Source organism: Nycticebus coucang, chromosome 3 (assembly GCF_027406575.1).
Source record: "Nycticebus coucang isolate mNycCou1 chromosome 3, mNycCou1.pri, whole genome shotgun sequence".
In the NCBI taxonomy this organism is placed as follows: domain Eukaryota; kingdom Metazoa; phylum Chordata; class Mammalia; order Primates; family Lorisidae; genus Nycticebus; species Nycticebus coucang.
Window position 1 is genome coordinate 25,726,973 of NC_069782.1, and position 18,240 is coordinate 25,745,212.

The following is an 18,240-nucleotide window of genomic DNA, read 5'->3' on the forward strand; positions in this document are numbered from 1 at the left end:
GGACTGCTAGGAAAAAATAATACATTACCCATAATTCATTTGGAATAGTGCCCGACACACCAAAGGGCTCAGTATATTAACAACAATGACAAAGATTATGACAACAAAGACCACAGAGGCACGGGGTGGAGGGAATTCCTACCTCCGCTAAAGCATATCCCCAGCCTGGTGCCACAAAGGGACACTACTAATGCCACAGTCACACCCCAGGAAGCAGGGTAGTAGGAACTGAATGCAGGTCTGCAACCCCAGAACAAACGCTCTCCGTCTCTGCCACTAAACTGCATCCAGTTTTCAGGGGGAAGCGGAAATACAGTGAACCAGCACCTACTTGTCCCTGCCCTGCGACTGTCAGCTGGACAAGAAAGAGCATCGGAGCATTTTATTGAAAGGAAAAGGCTTAAAGATTTTCTTGACCTACAAATTCGCTTTCCTCTCCACTGTCATGTGGACCTGGGCTTTCTCAGAGTGGCACTGCTTTTAGTGTCTGTGTGGCTCTTACGTGTCCCATTGGGAGACTGACATGGCCACCGCAGCCCCACACTGACACCCGTGGCAGGGCTATCAGTCAACATCTATTTTCACATTAACAGAAAACAACCGGCTATTTACAAAGTGCCCCCTGAGGGGACTCTGCCATAAAAAATTTCATAAAATCCCTATGCCCTTAAAATGTAAACTGACCCGCTCAACTTTCCCCAGGAAATCATGTGTGATCTGCTCTCACGGCTAGCGTGCCAGTCCCATCTTAGGATCCCTCAGGCCACTAAAAGCAAGAAACTATTAAGTGTCCCCGTAGCAGCCAGCGCTTCCCTCTGTGTGTATTTTGATCAGAGGAGGAAAAAGTAACTTCCCTCGCATTTGTTTACAGAATGACTTGGGTACACAGGTGCCCAGGGACAGAAGGAAGTGGCTCCCTGCCTGGGAAGCCTCTGAGTAAGGGTGCACCAGGGTGCCAGTGAGGACTCTTACCTGAGCAGTGAAGAAGGCAGGGGTGAGGGACCCCGAGGGGAGCGCAGGGCTGTTGAGAGCGATGGAGCCGATGTCGGTACCCGACAGCACCAGCGGCGGCGCGGAGATTTCCAAGCCTTTGGGTTTTTTGGCTTTAGGGGGAAGAGATGGAGACTTGGTCTTGGAGCCCGATGACAGGTTCAAGGGCTCCAGGGAATCCGAGTCATGGCAGGCGGCCTCCAGGAAGAGGCTTCTGTGTTCAGAAGGGAGGGGCGAGCTGGGGGACAGGGACGGGGACCGAGACGAGGAGGGAGAGGTGGACGAACCGCTGGCAGCGTTTGGCAACATTAAAGAGGAGATCTTGGCCGAGACGGATGAGGCCAGGAAAGCAGATGCCACCGCGGCCTCGGACGTGGAGGGCAGGGACACCACTGGCTTGGTGACGTGCTTGTCGGTTTTATTGGTCACAAACCTGATCACAGTCCTGACTTCTTCGACTGGGGGGCTGTCCTCGGGTGGCTCCTCCAGCTTCTCCGTCTTGATGGCCTTGAAGGCATCCGGTGGGTTCTGCAGGGAATTAATAGTGAAGGACGAGTACAGGCCTGAGTGGATGTACTCGTTACGGCTGGTGATCTTGAGGGCGGAAAGACCAGGCTTGTGGCCCTCGCGGCCCTCGGGGGGCACCTGGCACTCGCCCTCCTGCAGCAGCAGGCTGTCCCGGCTGATGTCCACCACGTGAGGATCCATTTTCAGAATCTCCGGGAAGGAGACAAACTTGTACACGAACTTCTGCCCAATCACCTTCTTGATGATGTTCTGCAAATACAAAAATAGGTATTTCAAATGTAAGTGCACCATGGGATGGCAAACCAATACAACCTCTTTGGAAAGAAGTATGGAGAATCCTCAAAGAACTCAAATTAGACCTCCCATTGGATCCTGCAATCCCATTACTAGGAATCCACCCTGAAGGAAAAAAAAAAATTTCATCATGAGGACATTTGCACTGGATTTGTTTATTGCACTCAATTTACAATTGCCCAGATATGGAAATAGCCTAAATGCCCACCAACCCAGGAATGGATTAACAAGCTGTGATATATGTATACCATGGAAAACTATTCAGCATTAAAAAGATAGAGATTTTACATCTTTTGTATTAACCTGGATGGAGTTGAAACACTTTCATCACAAGAACGGAGAAGCAAGAATCCAATGTACTCAATTGTAATATGAAGCCATCTAATACCCACATCAGAGAAAAACTCAAATCAATTCAAGGAGGGGGGCAGGAGAACCAAGGGAGTGGGGAGAGGGGGTAGGATAGCTGTGCTCCCACTTAACGGACACAATGTTAGGGTGTAGGGGACACCTCTTGGGGGCAGGACATAATTATAAGAGGGACTCTACCAAACAAATGCAAACATTGTAACCTAATTCTTTGTACCTTCAATCAACCTGAAACAATAAAAATAATGAATTAAATAAATAAAATATAAGTGCACCAAAGAAACAGAGTAAGAGGCGTTTTCTAACAGTACATTTTGCCAACAGAGGCAACAAAACACTTCTTTGTTTTTTGTTTGTTTGTTTTTTTTGAGACAGAGTCTCAAGCTGTTGCCCTGGGTAGAGTGCTGCAGCGTCACAGGTCACAGCAATCTCCAATTTTTGGGCCCAAGTGATCCATTACCTCAGTTTTTCTATTTTTAGTAGAGATGAGGTCTCGCTTTTTGCTCAGGGTGGTCTTGAACTCATGAGCTCAAGCAATCCACCTGCCTCAGCCTCCCAAAGTGTTAGGATTACAGGCGTGAGCCACTGTGCCCAGCAAAATATTTCTGATGTACACATCTTGGCTAAGGAGTAGCGGAAGGAGGAATGAAGTCAGAGGCAGAAGAATTATACATGCATTCCAGTTCTGCCAATTACTAGGTGAACAATGTCTGGATGTTAATTACCATTTTTAGTTTCCTCATCTGCAAAGTGAGGATTAATGTGCATGATGATATAGTAAGAATTATTCAGCAATCCTAAGAGAAAGGTGTTATTAAGCCTATTTTAAAAATTAGTTAAATAGGCTTAGAGAGCTTAAATAACTCACACGGCCACCTGGGAGGAGGTGGTATGTCTTTAACCATAATACAGTATACATTGTAATGTATGGAGGCGCATTGCCTCACCTACCTCTGGGAATCAGAGGCAACCAATAAAACAATAGGAAAAGCATTCTGTAAGCTGGAAAGCATTATAGAAATGTAAGTTATCATCACCAAACACTGCAATGTTTTCTTAAATCATGGATCCCTTTTTTCCCTTTTTCTTTTTCTTGCCAAGAAAACCACTGGAGGAAAAACAAATTGTCTACTTGGTTATTTATGACATTCATATATAGTGTTTTAAGTTGCTAGTATCTACTTCTGGCTCTTCAGCTTATGGCTCCAGTCTTCAAACATTAGGCTATAAATGAAAAACAATAATCACTGTACAAGTTTTCACAGCCCTTTGGGAGAAAGGACTTTTTATTAAAGGCTGTGCTATTTCTGAGGGTTATTAATGGATACATTAATTCCCTGCAGAACCCAGCAGATTCCATATTTATCTATCAAATGCTCGCTGTGTACCTTGGGGTCAGGAGGCTCAAGGTAGACAAAGGTGCTCTCTCTCAAACATAAGGAACTAGCACCATCCTATAGGAAAAGGACTCCAAGCATTTTCCTATAAATTGTTCTGCCTAAAACTTGGGTATGAGCGAGAGTTAAATAAAAAAAAATCATTTGGGGGCTGTGCCTATGGCTTAAAGAACTGGGGCGCCAGCCCCATATGCCTGAGGTGGCAGGTTCAAACCCAGCCCTGGCCAAAAACTGCAAAACAAATACATAAATAAAATAAAATCATTTGGAAGAGAAAAGCTTTAGAAGCAGTTCCTGTGAACAAATCAGCTCCCTGCACCCCCACACTAGCCCTGGTAGAGGCAGAGAGTCTCCTCACAAGGGCAAAGACGGGGCGTGACATGCCCAGGAAACACCAAGATCTGCCACCTCTAAAGCCTAAGCTTTTTCACATTCCCACACAAGTCTGGGGGGAAAGAATCAAAAGAACCCCCTACGAGAGAGAAAATTTAATTCAAATCGATGTCCCTTTTGCAATCATAGTTTGGTTCTAAATATATTGTTTCTGCCTGCCGTCTTGTTCCATCATGACATTTTGATTTGCCTCCCTCCCTGTGGCTTTAAATGACAGAAGGACCTGAGATTTTCAAGGAGGAATTACTCACAGTAGGTACGGGCAGTCCCCAAGTTACAAACGTCCAAATGGCCTCTAATTCACCCTTAGGAGTGGAGGCTATTACATGTAATAGGTAAATGTATCTGTTTTCACTTTCATACAAACTCAACTTAAGAACCAACCTAAAAAATCTATCTCATTCATAACCTGGGAACTGCCTGTATCTAAGGGAGGGACACACAAGGTCCCCACTTAACACAGGAAATACCATAAATGTGAGTCCTGGAAAAACTAGTTTAGCACAGCACACAGATGAGATTCAAAGCTACATGATAGTTCCAGTGGCTGGCACCCTGGAGCTCAGGCCTGCAACTTAACCTGCATCTGGCTTTACCCTCTCACAACCTCCAGAGAAATCTGGGGAAACTTAAACCGTTTTCCACCTGGGCCTCGTGCAACACCAGGCCTGGGTAGAGAACATGCCCAGGAAAATTAGCTCCCAGCAGGAAAAGATTAAATAAGGTTGTCATTGGACCCATCTGACCGAGAGTCAGTTCCTATTAAAAAGAAAGTGTGCTTGCCTGGTGTGTTAATGTTTCCTCTGCTAAAGTTCTAAGATATTTTTGTTTTTTAGTGCATAATTTTCTCCCCGGTAGAAAACTTTTTTCTTTCCTCAGCCAGTTCAAACATTCATCAAAACTGAGTGACCTTTTAGAGCCTAAATCATTAAACAAAAGAAAGGAAAAGAGAAACTTTTCTTAAAGTTTCTTTTAGAGCCTAAGTTAAAATATAGAAGAAAGGGGAAAAGAAATGGTCTGCATAATTTCTTCTAACAAATTATTTGGGAAGAACCCAACCTTTAATTTTCTCATAGGTTCAAAACAATGTCTGAGCAGGGATTACTAATATTCATGAGCAAATCAAGAAGTAATTTGGGGATCTGATAAACATGTCTCTCCCTCTCAAAAATTAAACTGAAGGACAATCTCGAATAGCGAGCTGGGCCTTGATGTGTTAAATAAAAACATAAAGAACAACTCATATGTCTATCAACTGACAAATGAGTGAGCAAAATATGATAGATCCTTACAATGGAATATTATCCAGCTACAAAAAGGAATAAGGAGCTGACACAACATGAAGGGCTATGTTATGCTAAGTGAAGCTAGAGGCCACATAGTATATGATTCTATTTATCTGAAATGCCCAGAATAGTGAAATCAATACAAATAACCAGAAAGTAGATTATAGTTGCCCAGGGCTGGGAGAGATGGAAGGAATGGGACAGCATTAAGGCTATGGGGTTTCCTTCTGGAATGATAAAAATGTTCTAAAATTGACTATGGTGATAGACACACAACTCTAAATATACTCAAAGTGACTAAATGGTACACTTTACATGGGCAAATTGTGTGGTGTGTGGACTATATCTTAGTTAAGCTGCTTTTTTTAAAAAAAAAAAAGCACAGAAATTTCAGGGATTTTTTGGCTGAGTGTGGTGGCTCATGCCCATAATCGTAACATTTTGGGAGGCTGAGGCAGAAGGATCAATTGAGCTCAGGAGTTCCAGACCAGACTAAGCAAGAGCGGACCTCATCTCTACTAAGAACAGAGAAACTAGCCAGGTTTTGTGGCAGGCATCTGTAGCCCCAGCTACTCAGGAGGCTGAGGCAGGAGGATCGCTTAAGTCCAAGAGTATGAGGTTGCTATGAACGATGATGCCATAGCATTCTAGCCTGGGCAACAGAGTGACACTCTGTCTCAAAGAAAAGAAACCTTAAGTATTTTGTATGTTTAAATGGAACACAATGGGAACTTTCTAATGCTAGAGAGCACTGGGAAAACATGCTAACCCTACTCTCAATATAAAAAAGGAGAGCTGGGAAGGGCCCTTCAGTAGTGGCTGCTTGGGGTTATAGGGGCTCCAAGGACACCAAAAGGTTTTCAGGGAAAGGTTGGTTACATAGCTTGGGGATGGGGACAATTTAATAGCTGGCCTGAAGGAGGAAGTAGCAGCCTTTGAAAACAAACCAGGTCTTGCTTTTCTAGAGACCAGTGGAAAAAAGGAATTCGATCTGGCTACTGAAACACCAGCAGGCTGGGATGGAGCTGGGCAGGAAGCAGGCATAGTAGGTCGGGATAGTAGGTCACAGCAAGGCAGCCCCGTGTGCTGGAGAGCAAGCCATGGCCCAGGGACGTCTGCTCACATGAGAGGGGCTGGTAAGGAAAACTGCACCCCACACATGAGGGTGCCGGACTGGAGGGTCAGGCAGGAGGGTGTGTCCCCCACAGTGGAAATGACAGTCCCTTCTTATCTTCCAGGGCTGACCCTGGGAGCACATCAACCACATGTAGATTGGAAGATCTCTCTGTGGTTCCCAAAGAGAAGTTTCCTTCCAAGACAGTATGCTGAGAAGACACACAGTACCAAAGATGTAAGAGCCAGTGTGGGCTGAGCACATCTGCCAGCACAAGGACTTGGCAACCATTGACTCGTTTAATGTCCTCGGAGATTGGAATTATTATCTCCATTTTAGAGATAAACAAACTGAGGCTCAGGGAGTAGAAATTAAACACTGTTACAAACCCGTACTTGAGGGGGATGGCACCCAAGCATCTGACTCCTGAGCTCCTGGCCACTAGGGAGAGTCAGGCTAACTTAGGCAGAGCAGGATATAAGAACACTTGGATAGAGGCTCTTATTATGGTAAGTTTAACGAGGATATTTAGAAAAAGTCTGGTTTTCACCCTGCAGTCCCAGACTCTGGAGTGTTTGTTGCCTGTGGTTGCCTGGTAACCTGACCAATGCTGGTCTGTGCTGGGTTGGGCCAAGTGCCTCTTGCATGTAGTTTTAGAGACGGTTGCACATATCTGCTTCCTTTCACCTGTGCAGGACCAGCCTCTTTATAATTCCCCATTAAGTGTACATTCTACAGCCAGCATTCCCTGTGATGTTACATGGGACCAACTTCAGTAAGGGGAGAAGCAATGTCCCCTTAAAACAGACGCCAACGGCAGTGCCGATCCCACTGTCACCACGGCCAACTTGGGATTAAATATCCCGGTTTGAGAATGCAGGAGGCTATAGGACAAGCAGTCCATTTGGGGCAGGACCCCAGGCAAACTCGTGCAGAGGAACCCTCCCCAGCTCCCCAGCCACCTCTCACAACTGAGGTGTCCTATGAGAGCACCCCAGTCACTTCTCCCTAACAGGACTGAAAACGCCAGGAAAGCAGGTGGGATTTCCACTTCCATCAGTGCTGTCAACCCAACAAGGTTATAGGCACACCTATGAGAACAGTCATGGGAGTACATACGCATGCTTAAATATGCACACCTGTGCACACGCACGCACACACACATACGCGTGTGTGCACACTCAGTCTACTCTGCCTTCTCCTGCTGTATAAATAAAGAGAAGCTTTCAGAAATAATCCCAAATAGATTAAAAATGTTTCTACTGAATTCTGTGATTTAAAAATAAATTATGTGCAGTGCTAGGTAATGAAGAGATGCTTGTGGAATTGTATTTACCTTCTTTTTTTTTTTTTTTTTGTAGAGACAGAGTCTCACTTTATGGCCCTCTGTAGAGTGCCGTGTCCTCACACAGCTCACAGCAACCTCCAACTCCTGGGCTTAAGCAATTCTCTTGCCTCAGCCTCCCGAGCAGCTGGGACTACAGGCGCCCACCACAACGCCCAGCTATTTTTTTTTTTTTTTGGTTGCAGTTCGGCCGGGGCTGGGCCTGAACCCGCCACCCTTGGTATATGGGGCCGGCGCCCTACCGACTAAGCCACAGGCACCGCCCTGTATTTACCTTCTTAATGATGATATTAGGATAATAACCTTTGCTGAATGATTGACTTTAATAAGTAAGGAGAATTGACCAAGGTATAAAGCCTGAGGCTTAACCCCAGGAGAGAGACAATTCTCTAATTCCCAGGCTGATTGAAACTGTGTTGTGTGTGTGTGTGTGTGTGTGTGTGTGTGCACGCCCTATCCCTATACCTGGATGCTTCTTCATGCACATTTTTAAACTGAAACCTCCCAGACAGATATTGGGGGTCATATGCAAACCCCTACAACCTCACACCTCTAGTGAAGGCAGGGTAAAGCTCTGAGTTTGCCTGCCATTAACTCAACAAACATTTACCAAGTAGAATGTAAATGTTTTGGCACAGTAACTGAGATAATGCCAGGAAGGCTATGTTAACCATTGTGATGAAAATGTGTCAAATGGTCTATGAAGCGAATGTATGATGCCCCATGATCATATCAATGTATACAGTTATGATTTAATAAAAAAAAAAAAAAAGAAAAGAAACTCAGCAAACATGCTGCATGTGTTCACCTACTTGCTCTGGTCTGGCACCCCAGTTTGACCTAAGGTCGTGTGTCTGGAGTTCATATGCTCAGATACAATCTCCCATTTTCCTCCCCTGGAGCAGCCAGCCCTGTCGCAGGTTCCCCGTTGCTATGGTCTGGCTCCCTGGGTTGCAGGATTCCTACTCTCTGATTTTGCAACTTGCCCACCCGGATCTCAAAGTTGTCGTCAGCAGCTCACTGAGCGAGTAAGAAGGTTATGTGGGTTTCTCTTCCTGACAAACAGCCTGGGCCTTTCTAAGGGCCAGCACTGGGTAAGGGGGATGGAGCAGGGGGCACCCTCCCAATAAATACTCACTTGACCCGATCTCAAGGGCTGCTGCTGGCACTGAAAGGAGGGGTTCCAGTGTCATTGCCTGGGTTCAAATGCTGTCCTGACTTGTACTGACCACCTGCCTCAGTTTCCTCACTGTAAACTGGGGATGACCTATCCACCTCCTGAGACTGAATGAGATAATCATGTAAGGTTTATATCAGAACGCTCAATACATCCACACGGGATAGATACGCCCATGACACACACCAGCTACTCATATTGTCATGGTTACTTTTATCGTTTTAATCAAAAACTAAATAACTCATAAACATCACCCTCTGTCAGCCCCAATGACAATTTAATAGACAAAAGTAACCCTCATAGAGGGCTGGGCGCATTCTACCACTTGACCCAAAGTTCAGGGTAACATGATCAGTTGGTCTAGCAGGCAGAATTACATCTGGTTTACTACCTCAACCAAGTTGGGGAAACATGATGTTTTATTTAGTCAGGTTCAGAAAAAAACAGACACGAGGCTCACAGTGTATCATGCCTAACGCAGCCAGCACTTGACATCCATGGTGAAGAAAACTTCACACAATCCAATTAATTCCGAGGGTGGGGGTGGGCACAGGAATCGGCAGATGTGAACCATCACCCAGTCCAAGTGTCTGCTGAGACACCAACTGCTGCCTGCAGGACAGACACCCCACATCAGACCCTGCAAGGTGCCACAGACGCTAACCAGACGCCAGCTCATCTCAACTGCTCCCCCAGAGCAGGGAACAAGTGCTGCCCAGACCAGGAGGGAGCCGGGACCTGCTCGGGGCTTCCCAAGGGGGAGCTGCCAGCCCCGAGCACCTGTCACTGAGATCCCTAAAGCAGGAAACCATGAGTTCGGGTACTGAGCAGACACATGAGGCGACGGATTTATGCGGACATGTTCCTGCCATCATGGTAGATGCTCTGTGTGAAAGAGCCAGTGGGAAGGAAGACAAACTAGAGAGGCCCTTAATGGGGGCCTGCCATGTGCTGAACACAAGCAACCACCTTGCAATACGGGCACTGTGATCCCATTTTAGAGATGAGGAAATCAAGGCCCTTGGTTGGAGAGTGAGGCTATGTCCAGTTTTCCACCATACAGGGGTGGGTTAAATATTAAGCGAGCCATACGATAAAATACCATGCAGCTATTTCAAAGGAAAATCCATTATTAACATTTTCACGTATCTTTAAATGTACATTAGGTGAAGAAAAAAGCAGTGTGCATGGGAAAATCCCATTCTTTTAAGGAAATAATTTTCTCTGTGTGTATATATATGTATTTAAATAAAAGGAGGAAGATAGAAAAATTAATCTGAAAGATGGATAATAAAATTAACAGCGATTTTTAGTATTTCTTTGTGCTTATCTGCAGTTTTGCATTTTAAAAACTATGTTAGTTAACGTGTGTCATGTGTCAAATTAGGACTTTTTTTGAGACAAGAGTTTTACTTGGTCATCCTTGGTAGAGTTTCACTTGGTCATCCTAGCTCACAGCAACCTCAAACTCTTGGGTTCAAGTGATTCTCTTGCCTCAGCCTCTCAGGTAGCCGGGACTACAGGCTCTCACACAGCACCCGGCTATTTTTTAGAGACAGGGTCTGCTCTTGCTCAGGTTGGTCTCAAACTCGTGAGTTCAGGGAATCCACCCACCTGAGCCTCCCAAGTGCTGTGATTACAGGCAAGAGGCACCGCACCCAGCTGGACTTTTTTTTTACATAGGAAGAAACAGCCCAAGATCACACAGCTTGTAACTAACTGGTGAGCTGAAGTTTGAACCCAACTGTGTCTGGTGCCAAGACCTAAGCCACTTCTGTTCTTCCACCACGCCTCTCCCAGAAAGCAGCTGCATTTGGCCCAGACACTGCTGCTAAAGTTATCTGCCAGGAAAGGGGTCTCTGCATTCCACAGTAATAGTGGGGTTAACTGCAGAGTGCCTGGCAAAACCAGCTCTGTGCTAAGGAAGCACAGTCCTTGCTTACGGATGGTTATTTCTAGCTCCCCATGAGGAAGAGACCAGTCTTCCATGAGGGCTGTTCTTCAACTAGAAATAGAACTTGCTTCTGCCCATCTGCAGCATAGAGAAGTCTGTCTGCTTTGATGGGCCAACCTGGCATGAGCAACAGGGACCCAGAGTCCCACTGCAGCAGAGTGGACATCGGAAGTGGACAGGAAAACAACAGCAGGTGATGTCCACCACAGGCAACATGCTCATGGCCCACCTCCCACATGCACCTGTAGGCCGAGGCACAGTGACCCCTCACACAAGGGCACAGGCCAGGAGCCTTGATGGACCAGATGTTACATGGAACCAATGTTGGGACGGACAGACCCGAGTTCCAATCCCAGCCTCTCTACTTCCTAATGACCTTGGGAAAATCATTGAACTTCTGTGGGTCTCAATTGGCTCACCCCTAAAATGAGAATAAAAATACTTCATAGGGTAGTTTCTTCTAAAGGATCGATGTATGTCAGTGCCTCACTCAGAGGCATCCTTCAGACATGACCTCTCACCCAGCAGAATTGTGCTTTCCAACACTGACCCCATTGTGTGCCATGATCATTCATCACCCACACTTTTCACTGTACTCTGCCTTCAAGTCATCAAAATTCCTCAGATGGGCACCCCACTTTCCAGGTCACAGAGGGCATACACAGGACCTCTTGTAAGCCTCATAACACTGTGATATCCTTTTCAGAGACACAAGGCCCGAGGCCGTGCACTGAGTTCACACCACCCGCAAGTGGCAGAGGCGTTTCTCTAGGCCATGGCTTCCCGGCCAACACATTTTCTTCAAACTCCTCATTTTGGGTTCCCGTCCAGACCACAGTCTGACTCACTCTTTCCTGATACAAAACCTGAACTGTCCTTTCTCCCAAGTTAGAACAAGTAATCACTGTAGGAGTCATGCTCAGCGTTCCTTCCCTTTAATAAACAAATATTCTGTCAACAAGCATCGTCTTTTGTTATTTAGAAACGATGTCTCAGTAGATTGCCTAGGCCAGTATTGAACTTCTGGGGTCAAGTGGTCCTTCCACCTCAGCCTTCTGAGTAGCTGGGATTACAGACATGTGCCAGCCTCTCAACAAACAGAACACACCCTTCCCTATGGGAGCCCACGTTCAAGGCTCTGAGGAACAGAAAAGAGGTGAATCCAGCTTCTGTCCTTGAAGCATCTGACAGCAGCTTGGAAGGGCAGCAGCATGCCCTGCCTCTGCTCAGCCTCCACATCTGAACCTGAGGGGACACTGAGCAGTCAGCTGGCCATACAAGGCTCTTCTAAGAACTTTGGGGGACAATCTCACCTCACACTTGTCCCCTAAAGGAGCATCTTACAAAAGGGCTCCTTCAACTTATCAATCTCAGTTGCTTCTACCCAGGGCAGCCTTCCTCCCTGCAGTGAGTTTAATGATGCCCCCCAAATCCATGTCCACTAAGGACCTTAGAATGTGACTTAATGGCCAAGAGCAGCGGCTCACGCCTGTAATCCCAGTACTCTGGGAGGCCAAGGCAGTGGATAATCCAAGATCAGCCTGAGTAAGAGCAAGACCCCATCTCTATTAAAAATAGAAAAACTAGCCAGACATTGTGGTAGGGACATGTAGTCCCAGCCACTTGGGTGGCTGAAGCAAGAGGATCACTTGAGCTCAAGAGTTTGAGGTTGCTGTGAGCTGTGACACCACGGCATTCTACCCAGAGTGACAGAGTAAGACTCTGCCACCAAGAAAAAAAAAAAAGGGAATGTGACTTTATTTGGAAATAGAGTCCTTGCAGATGTAGTCAGTTAAGGATGTCAAGATGGAATCAGCCCGAATCCAGGTGGGCCCTAAAGCCAATGACTTGTGTCCTTAGGAGGACACAGAGACGAAAACCACGGAAGGAGGAGGTGGAAATCAGAGCACACAGCAACAAGCCAAGAAACATCAAGGATTTCGGGAAACCACCAGAAGCTGGAAGAGGCCAGGGAGGATCCTCCCCCCAGCCCTTCAAGGGAGCAGGGTCCTGCTGACACCTCAGTTTCAGACTTCTGGCCTTCAAAACTTTGAGAGACTTTGTGAGACACCAACTTCATGGTCATTAGTTACAGCAGCCCCAGGGAACTGCTGCAACCCTTCTTAAAGCTGCCCTTTCAGTGGGGCAAAGCCTGCCTAGAGTGCTCCTGCCTGCCTACTTCAGCCCTGTCACAGGCACTCGGCTGGGTGGCACCCCAGACATCATCCCCTGTCTAAAACTTAAGTTTGGAGTGTGCACATATACACACCCCCAACTCACACCCATTTCAAACTTCTACGAATAACGTGCTGCTGACAAAGTGCTCTGTTTCTGAATTGGCCGACTCCGTTGACTCCTGGGAGAGTTTTCTTGAGGTTTGGGTTGAGATATTTATTTTCTGGCACAAGTAACCTGCAGTGGGAATTATCTCACCAAACTCGGCAGCCTGAAATCGGGGCTGGTGGTGGGGGCAGCCAGTCCCCATCCTTGCTGCCTGAGTTACTGTGGTACCCTGAGGGTGCTAATGACAAGAGCCATCTTGCTGGCCTGGCAGGACACCCTGGCCCAGGAGGCTCAGGCTGGACAACGTTAATAACATTTTTCCAGCCCCTTCTTCGCTTGTTGTTTCTACTACTTACTCCCTGGACCTGGCTCTGTAAACACTGAAGATAGTTTTATTCAAGGGCCTCTAAAGTGTTAATAAAATAGAAAACTGCTCACCCTCTTTTTGCTCTGCTGGCTGGGGGAGTTGCTAACAATGACCTTCCCATTTTTGAGTGACTACCTTCAGTGCCAGCAGATGGCACCGGGGTGGGGTGCTGCCATCAGGAACCATGGGTGATCTGCGTTCTCATCCTGGCTTTGTCACCAGCTGACTTGGAAAATCACCTCCCCTGAAGGGTTCTCACTTGCTAAAGGAGGGGTAGGTAGAGAAAGATGCTTTCCCGGGTCCTCTGAGTGCTGACATTCCAGGATGACAGCCTTCCTGCTAAGCTTGGAGAAGGCTGCCTGCTGGTCTCACACTCATCCAAACTCCATTCCCTTGGCACTTCCACAACCCCGGCCCCACAGATGCCAGGAACAGTATGGAAAATCAGCTCCTGGTCTGGATGAGAAGGAGACAGCGGGAGAAACAAAGTGCCTCCGGGATGGGACACAGTGCAGGGACAGCAATCACCAAGTGTCACATCAGCTGGAGGAGGTGAAATCAAAGATGAGTTTGAAGACTGCCTGGGAGCCGGAAGGACAGAGGAGATGCTGGGTGAGGAAGCGGGGGAGGTAGTGGGGCCAGGGCCAGATGGCGAGGGGAATTTGGAGTCCTTCCTAGAAGCTGCGGGGAGCTGGGCAGGTGCACACACAGGAGTGCCATGCTCCAATCTGGCTTACTTTAGGAGGTAATGTCTGGTGGCCTAGGGTGTTCTGGGGCCAGCAGACCAGCACTTCACCTTCTCTGCTGGCTCAGATAATCCTGCCAGCAGTTTAACACTTTTGTTCAAATCGAAAACATACTGAGGCCTATCTCTTCTCTCCAGGGTCCCTTGGGGCAATGATCAGTGCTACTGAGAATTTAGGATTCAAGTCTGGACCACAGGTCTGCAGCCTATTGCTGCTCTAGCTTCAGAACCCTGAGAGCAATCTTGGGCAAGACTTTTCGCTGGACGTTCTGCCATCAACCAGCTGTTTCATCTCAGATCCGATTTAAACTTCTCTGAGACTGAATATCCCTACCTCAAAAATGGGCCTGCTACTGGCCATGAAGGCAGGCATGTGAGTTAGAAAACGAGTTAATAAGTATAAAAAGATCCACTGCGGTGCCTGGAGGAAAACAAAATGCTCCGTACACGTGAGTTTCCTCTCCTTGTGTTACAAATTTGGAGTAGGAACCGAGATAAACTGTGGTTGGAGGACAGGCGGGAGGAGGGGAAGAGGCCGGCCAGAGGAACAGCTGGGGTGTGGGTGGATGGTGGGTGGTATGGTGTGCACATTGGGGTTTTTGTCAGTTTGTCTACACAACCACAAAATTTTCCTGCAGCTAAAATCCCAGAAGCAGGGACGTTCATGCTGGCAAACTCGGAGCTGGTGTGGGCTTGGGCAACAGCCTGACGTAAGTGGATCTGGCAAGGCCACGGGAGCCTTGGCAGCCGAGCCCTGTGCACAGAAGCATCCTCATCAACACAGTGTCGATGGCGCTCCCAGGCCGCTGGCTCATCCTTGTTTCTTAGCAACTGCCCTATTTGGGGGAACACTGTGAGCCACAGGGAAGCTGGCCTAGAAACACATGCAAGGCAGGCAGCACCCCCCACAGTCAACAGGCAGTGCCCACCCCCCACCTCCAAGCAGTCGGACCCCCTTACGCCAGGTGCTATCTCCCAGGGCAATGTGGCCAGATTGGAAGACCTCCAGGAGGCCACTCTGCCACTCCACAGGTCTCCAGGCAGTTCCCAGGACCAAAAACTCACAGAGAGGCCCTGGCTGTCCCCGTGGTCCCCAGGCAATAGTCCAGTCGCCATCTGTTACACTTCAAGCCCTCTGAGAAGCTGACATGGTACAAAGGAAAAAAAAGACACCCGAAAAACACACCAGGCTCTCAACACTTAGACCCAGGGCTGGGCACAGAGGGCCCCTTTGATGCATAAAACGTCCAGAACAGAGTCCAGGATAGATGGGTCTTCTGTAAAATTCCACAGCCAACAAACGTGTTCTAGAAACTTTCTGGGTACAAATGGCTGCCGGGTGTTTGTTCTTTCTCTACTCTGACAATATATCATTTTACCTTCACGAAATTTATTTTGGAGAATTAAAGAATTCCACCAGGGCTAGGCTTCTTGGCACAGGCAGTTGATCTCAGATAGCCATTATTAACACTAACATTTTCTTGTCATGATTGCACAGCCAATTTAAAATGAATTATCCAATTAAGTTAAGAAGGCGATGCGCTCTGCTTCCAGGAATAGGCTGCCAATGACTCTGTCTTGACTGTTCTCCCCTAAACCCTTTCCAATTAAGTAAAGATTGTTCAGTACGTTGTGAGGCTGAGCTGGGACGTTGCTGTGGAGACGGGAGGATTTTTCATCCTATCACCATTTTCATCTCTTGGTGAGAAGAGAACAGGCAGAGCCCTCAGCCACCCCCCTGGGATGAATGTTCTCCACCAACAAGGACAAAAGGCCTGTTAGACGGGAAAGGATGAGGGATTGCGTGAGGTTCCAGGTCTCTTTCTGCAGCAACCCAGAGGATCCACGCGTCTTCTGCTTCTCCGCAGCAGGAGACAGTCGCCCACCTTATGTGAATGCCAGACTCCACCACTTCCCTCTCCACCCCCGGCTGTTTTTAAAGGGCCTCGTAGGACCTTGCTGTTGCAGGTGTGACAGGGCCAACTCGGCCAGCAGAAAGAAATGATTTGTAGTAACTGGCCAAAAAGATCAGGGCTGGGGTGTCAGAGTGTAAAATCATCAATATTATGAAGATTAAGAGGAGGCAGAGACTGTGATTTCCAAATACAAATCTGATCCTGGCACTCTCTTCCTTCACCCCTTTACTGGCTCTCACCATGAAGTTCCCACTGGTTAGCAGGAATATATATTCTGCATCTTTAGCACGATATATATACCATACTCTACTCCTCACTCACTTTTCCAACCTCATCTCCCCTTCATTCCCTCAATAAAAACCGTGCACTTGAAACAAACTCACACATCCCTGCCCTTGCTCATGCTGTTCCCTTCTTAGCCTGTGTCCCTTCCAGGCTGGGAAACTGATTCTCATTCCTCAAGCCCCGGAGGTCCACCTTCTGCCTCAGCTTCCCTCCCAGCTCTCCTGGAAGATCCCAGCAACACAGCCATGCCCACACTTTATACTGTGTACTCTACTCAAACTGGTTTGGATGTCTGTCTTCCCAATCAGCTGCTAAGCCACTCAAGGGGAGGGAGGTATATTTTCAAAAGAATGGATGCTTGACTATGGTAAAGTCAGAGGTAAAAGAAGGGCCCGTGTCGATCAGAGGCATCCATGTAACTAAGAAGTGAATAAACACAGTGAACACAACAGCTCCTCCTGCCCTTCAAACCCAGCTTGTGAAGTACACAGGCACTTGTCGGGCCAGTTACAGGCATGCTCTGGGCATCTGGCCCTACCTACTCTACCCTAGGATGAAATATTTAAAAACTAAACCTGCCCACTGCTGTTAAGAGGTAAAAAAGAGTTGTTAGCTCATTAATAAATAAAACCTCTGAAAGAGATCCTTCTTACTACATCAGGTTATAAAAGTACCCTCTGGAATACTGATTAAACCTAAAGGGGTAAAATACCCCAAAATTCACCATCAGAATCATAGTCACGAACTCGGACTTACAGTGAGATTGAGGAAGGCAAGCTGTTTGGTAGGGGATGGCCCTGAAATGCTCAGGTTCCCATTTAGGGCTCAAGACACAGCCACCCTCCCACAACCTGCCCATTTCTCAAGCTGAACAGGGTGCTCCTGTCCATACCTGGGGAGTAACCCTGCTTGTTCCACGGATGGGGCATTCCTCTGTTCTTGGAATTCTGAGTTTGCCCAGCAGCCTCTTCCGAAGCTGTAAGTGGGGAGGTGGGCCTCTGGCAAAGCTCAGCTGCAAACACTGACCCTCCAGGTATCCCCAAAACATGCACACGGGCAATCCCCAGACACACAGGTGCAGGAAGGAGCCTCCAAGGCCAACGCCAGATCTCAGCCATAGCTAATCCAGGATTGAAGCCACCAACGCTGGCTTTTCATCCCATGTAAGTCATCTGTTAAACCCAGCTCAGGGAGCTGCTGATTTCCCAAGAACTGAGTCACTCCCAAGCAGGACTTGTCATCTTTACCCGTCTCCACTCTAGGGACCTGGCAATACTATGACATGCCTGTCTTTGAATCCAGTCTCACACCCGTCACTGAGTCTAGCTGTGTAGATGCTGTTGAATCTGGTCTCACACCTGCTATTGAATCTAGATGCTGCCTATGTCATGGAGAGCAGTTTTCTTTTAGGATTTGCTGAATCAAGCCACTATCTCCAAGGCTGTCTATTTCTGTGTAATTTTAAAAACCTAAACAAAAGCCAAGTAGTGCCTGAAATATAGTCACATGTCACCTAATGACTGGGATACGTTCTGAGAAATGTGGTATTAGGCACTTTTGTCACTCTGGAAACATGGCATAGTATATCCACTCAAACCTAGAGGGGATAGCCTACTCCCCACCTACGCTATATGGAATAGCCTATCTCTCCTAGGCTACAAAGTTGTATAGCAAGTTATTGTATTGAAAAGTGCAAACAACTATAACTATATTACAGAGGTAAATATTTGTGTAGCTAAACATATCTAAACACCGAAAAAAAGTAAGATATGGGACCACTGTCATATATGTGGTCTG

At 47.2% G+C, this 18,240-nt stretch overlaps 1 protein-coding gene across 1 annotated transcript in view; it reads right to left on the minus strand.

The window, feature by feature from the left end:
• ELK3 (ETS transcription factor ELK3) overlaps window positions 1–18,240 on the minus strand; it is a 75,058-nt gene that overhangs the window by 19,118 nt on the left and 37,700 nt on the right. Inside the window, exon 3 of the mRNA XM_053585275.1 lies at window positions 973–1,767. Coding sequence (XP_053441250.1) covers window positions 973–1,767 — 795 coding nt within the window. The remainder of the gene's footprint in view (window positions 1–972; window positions 1,768–18,240) is intronic.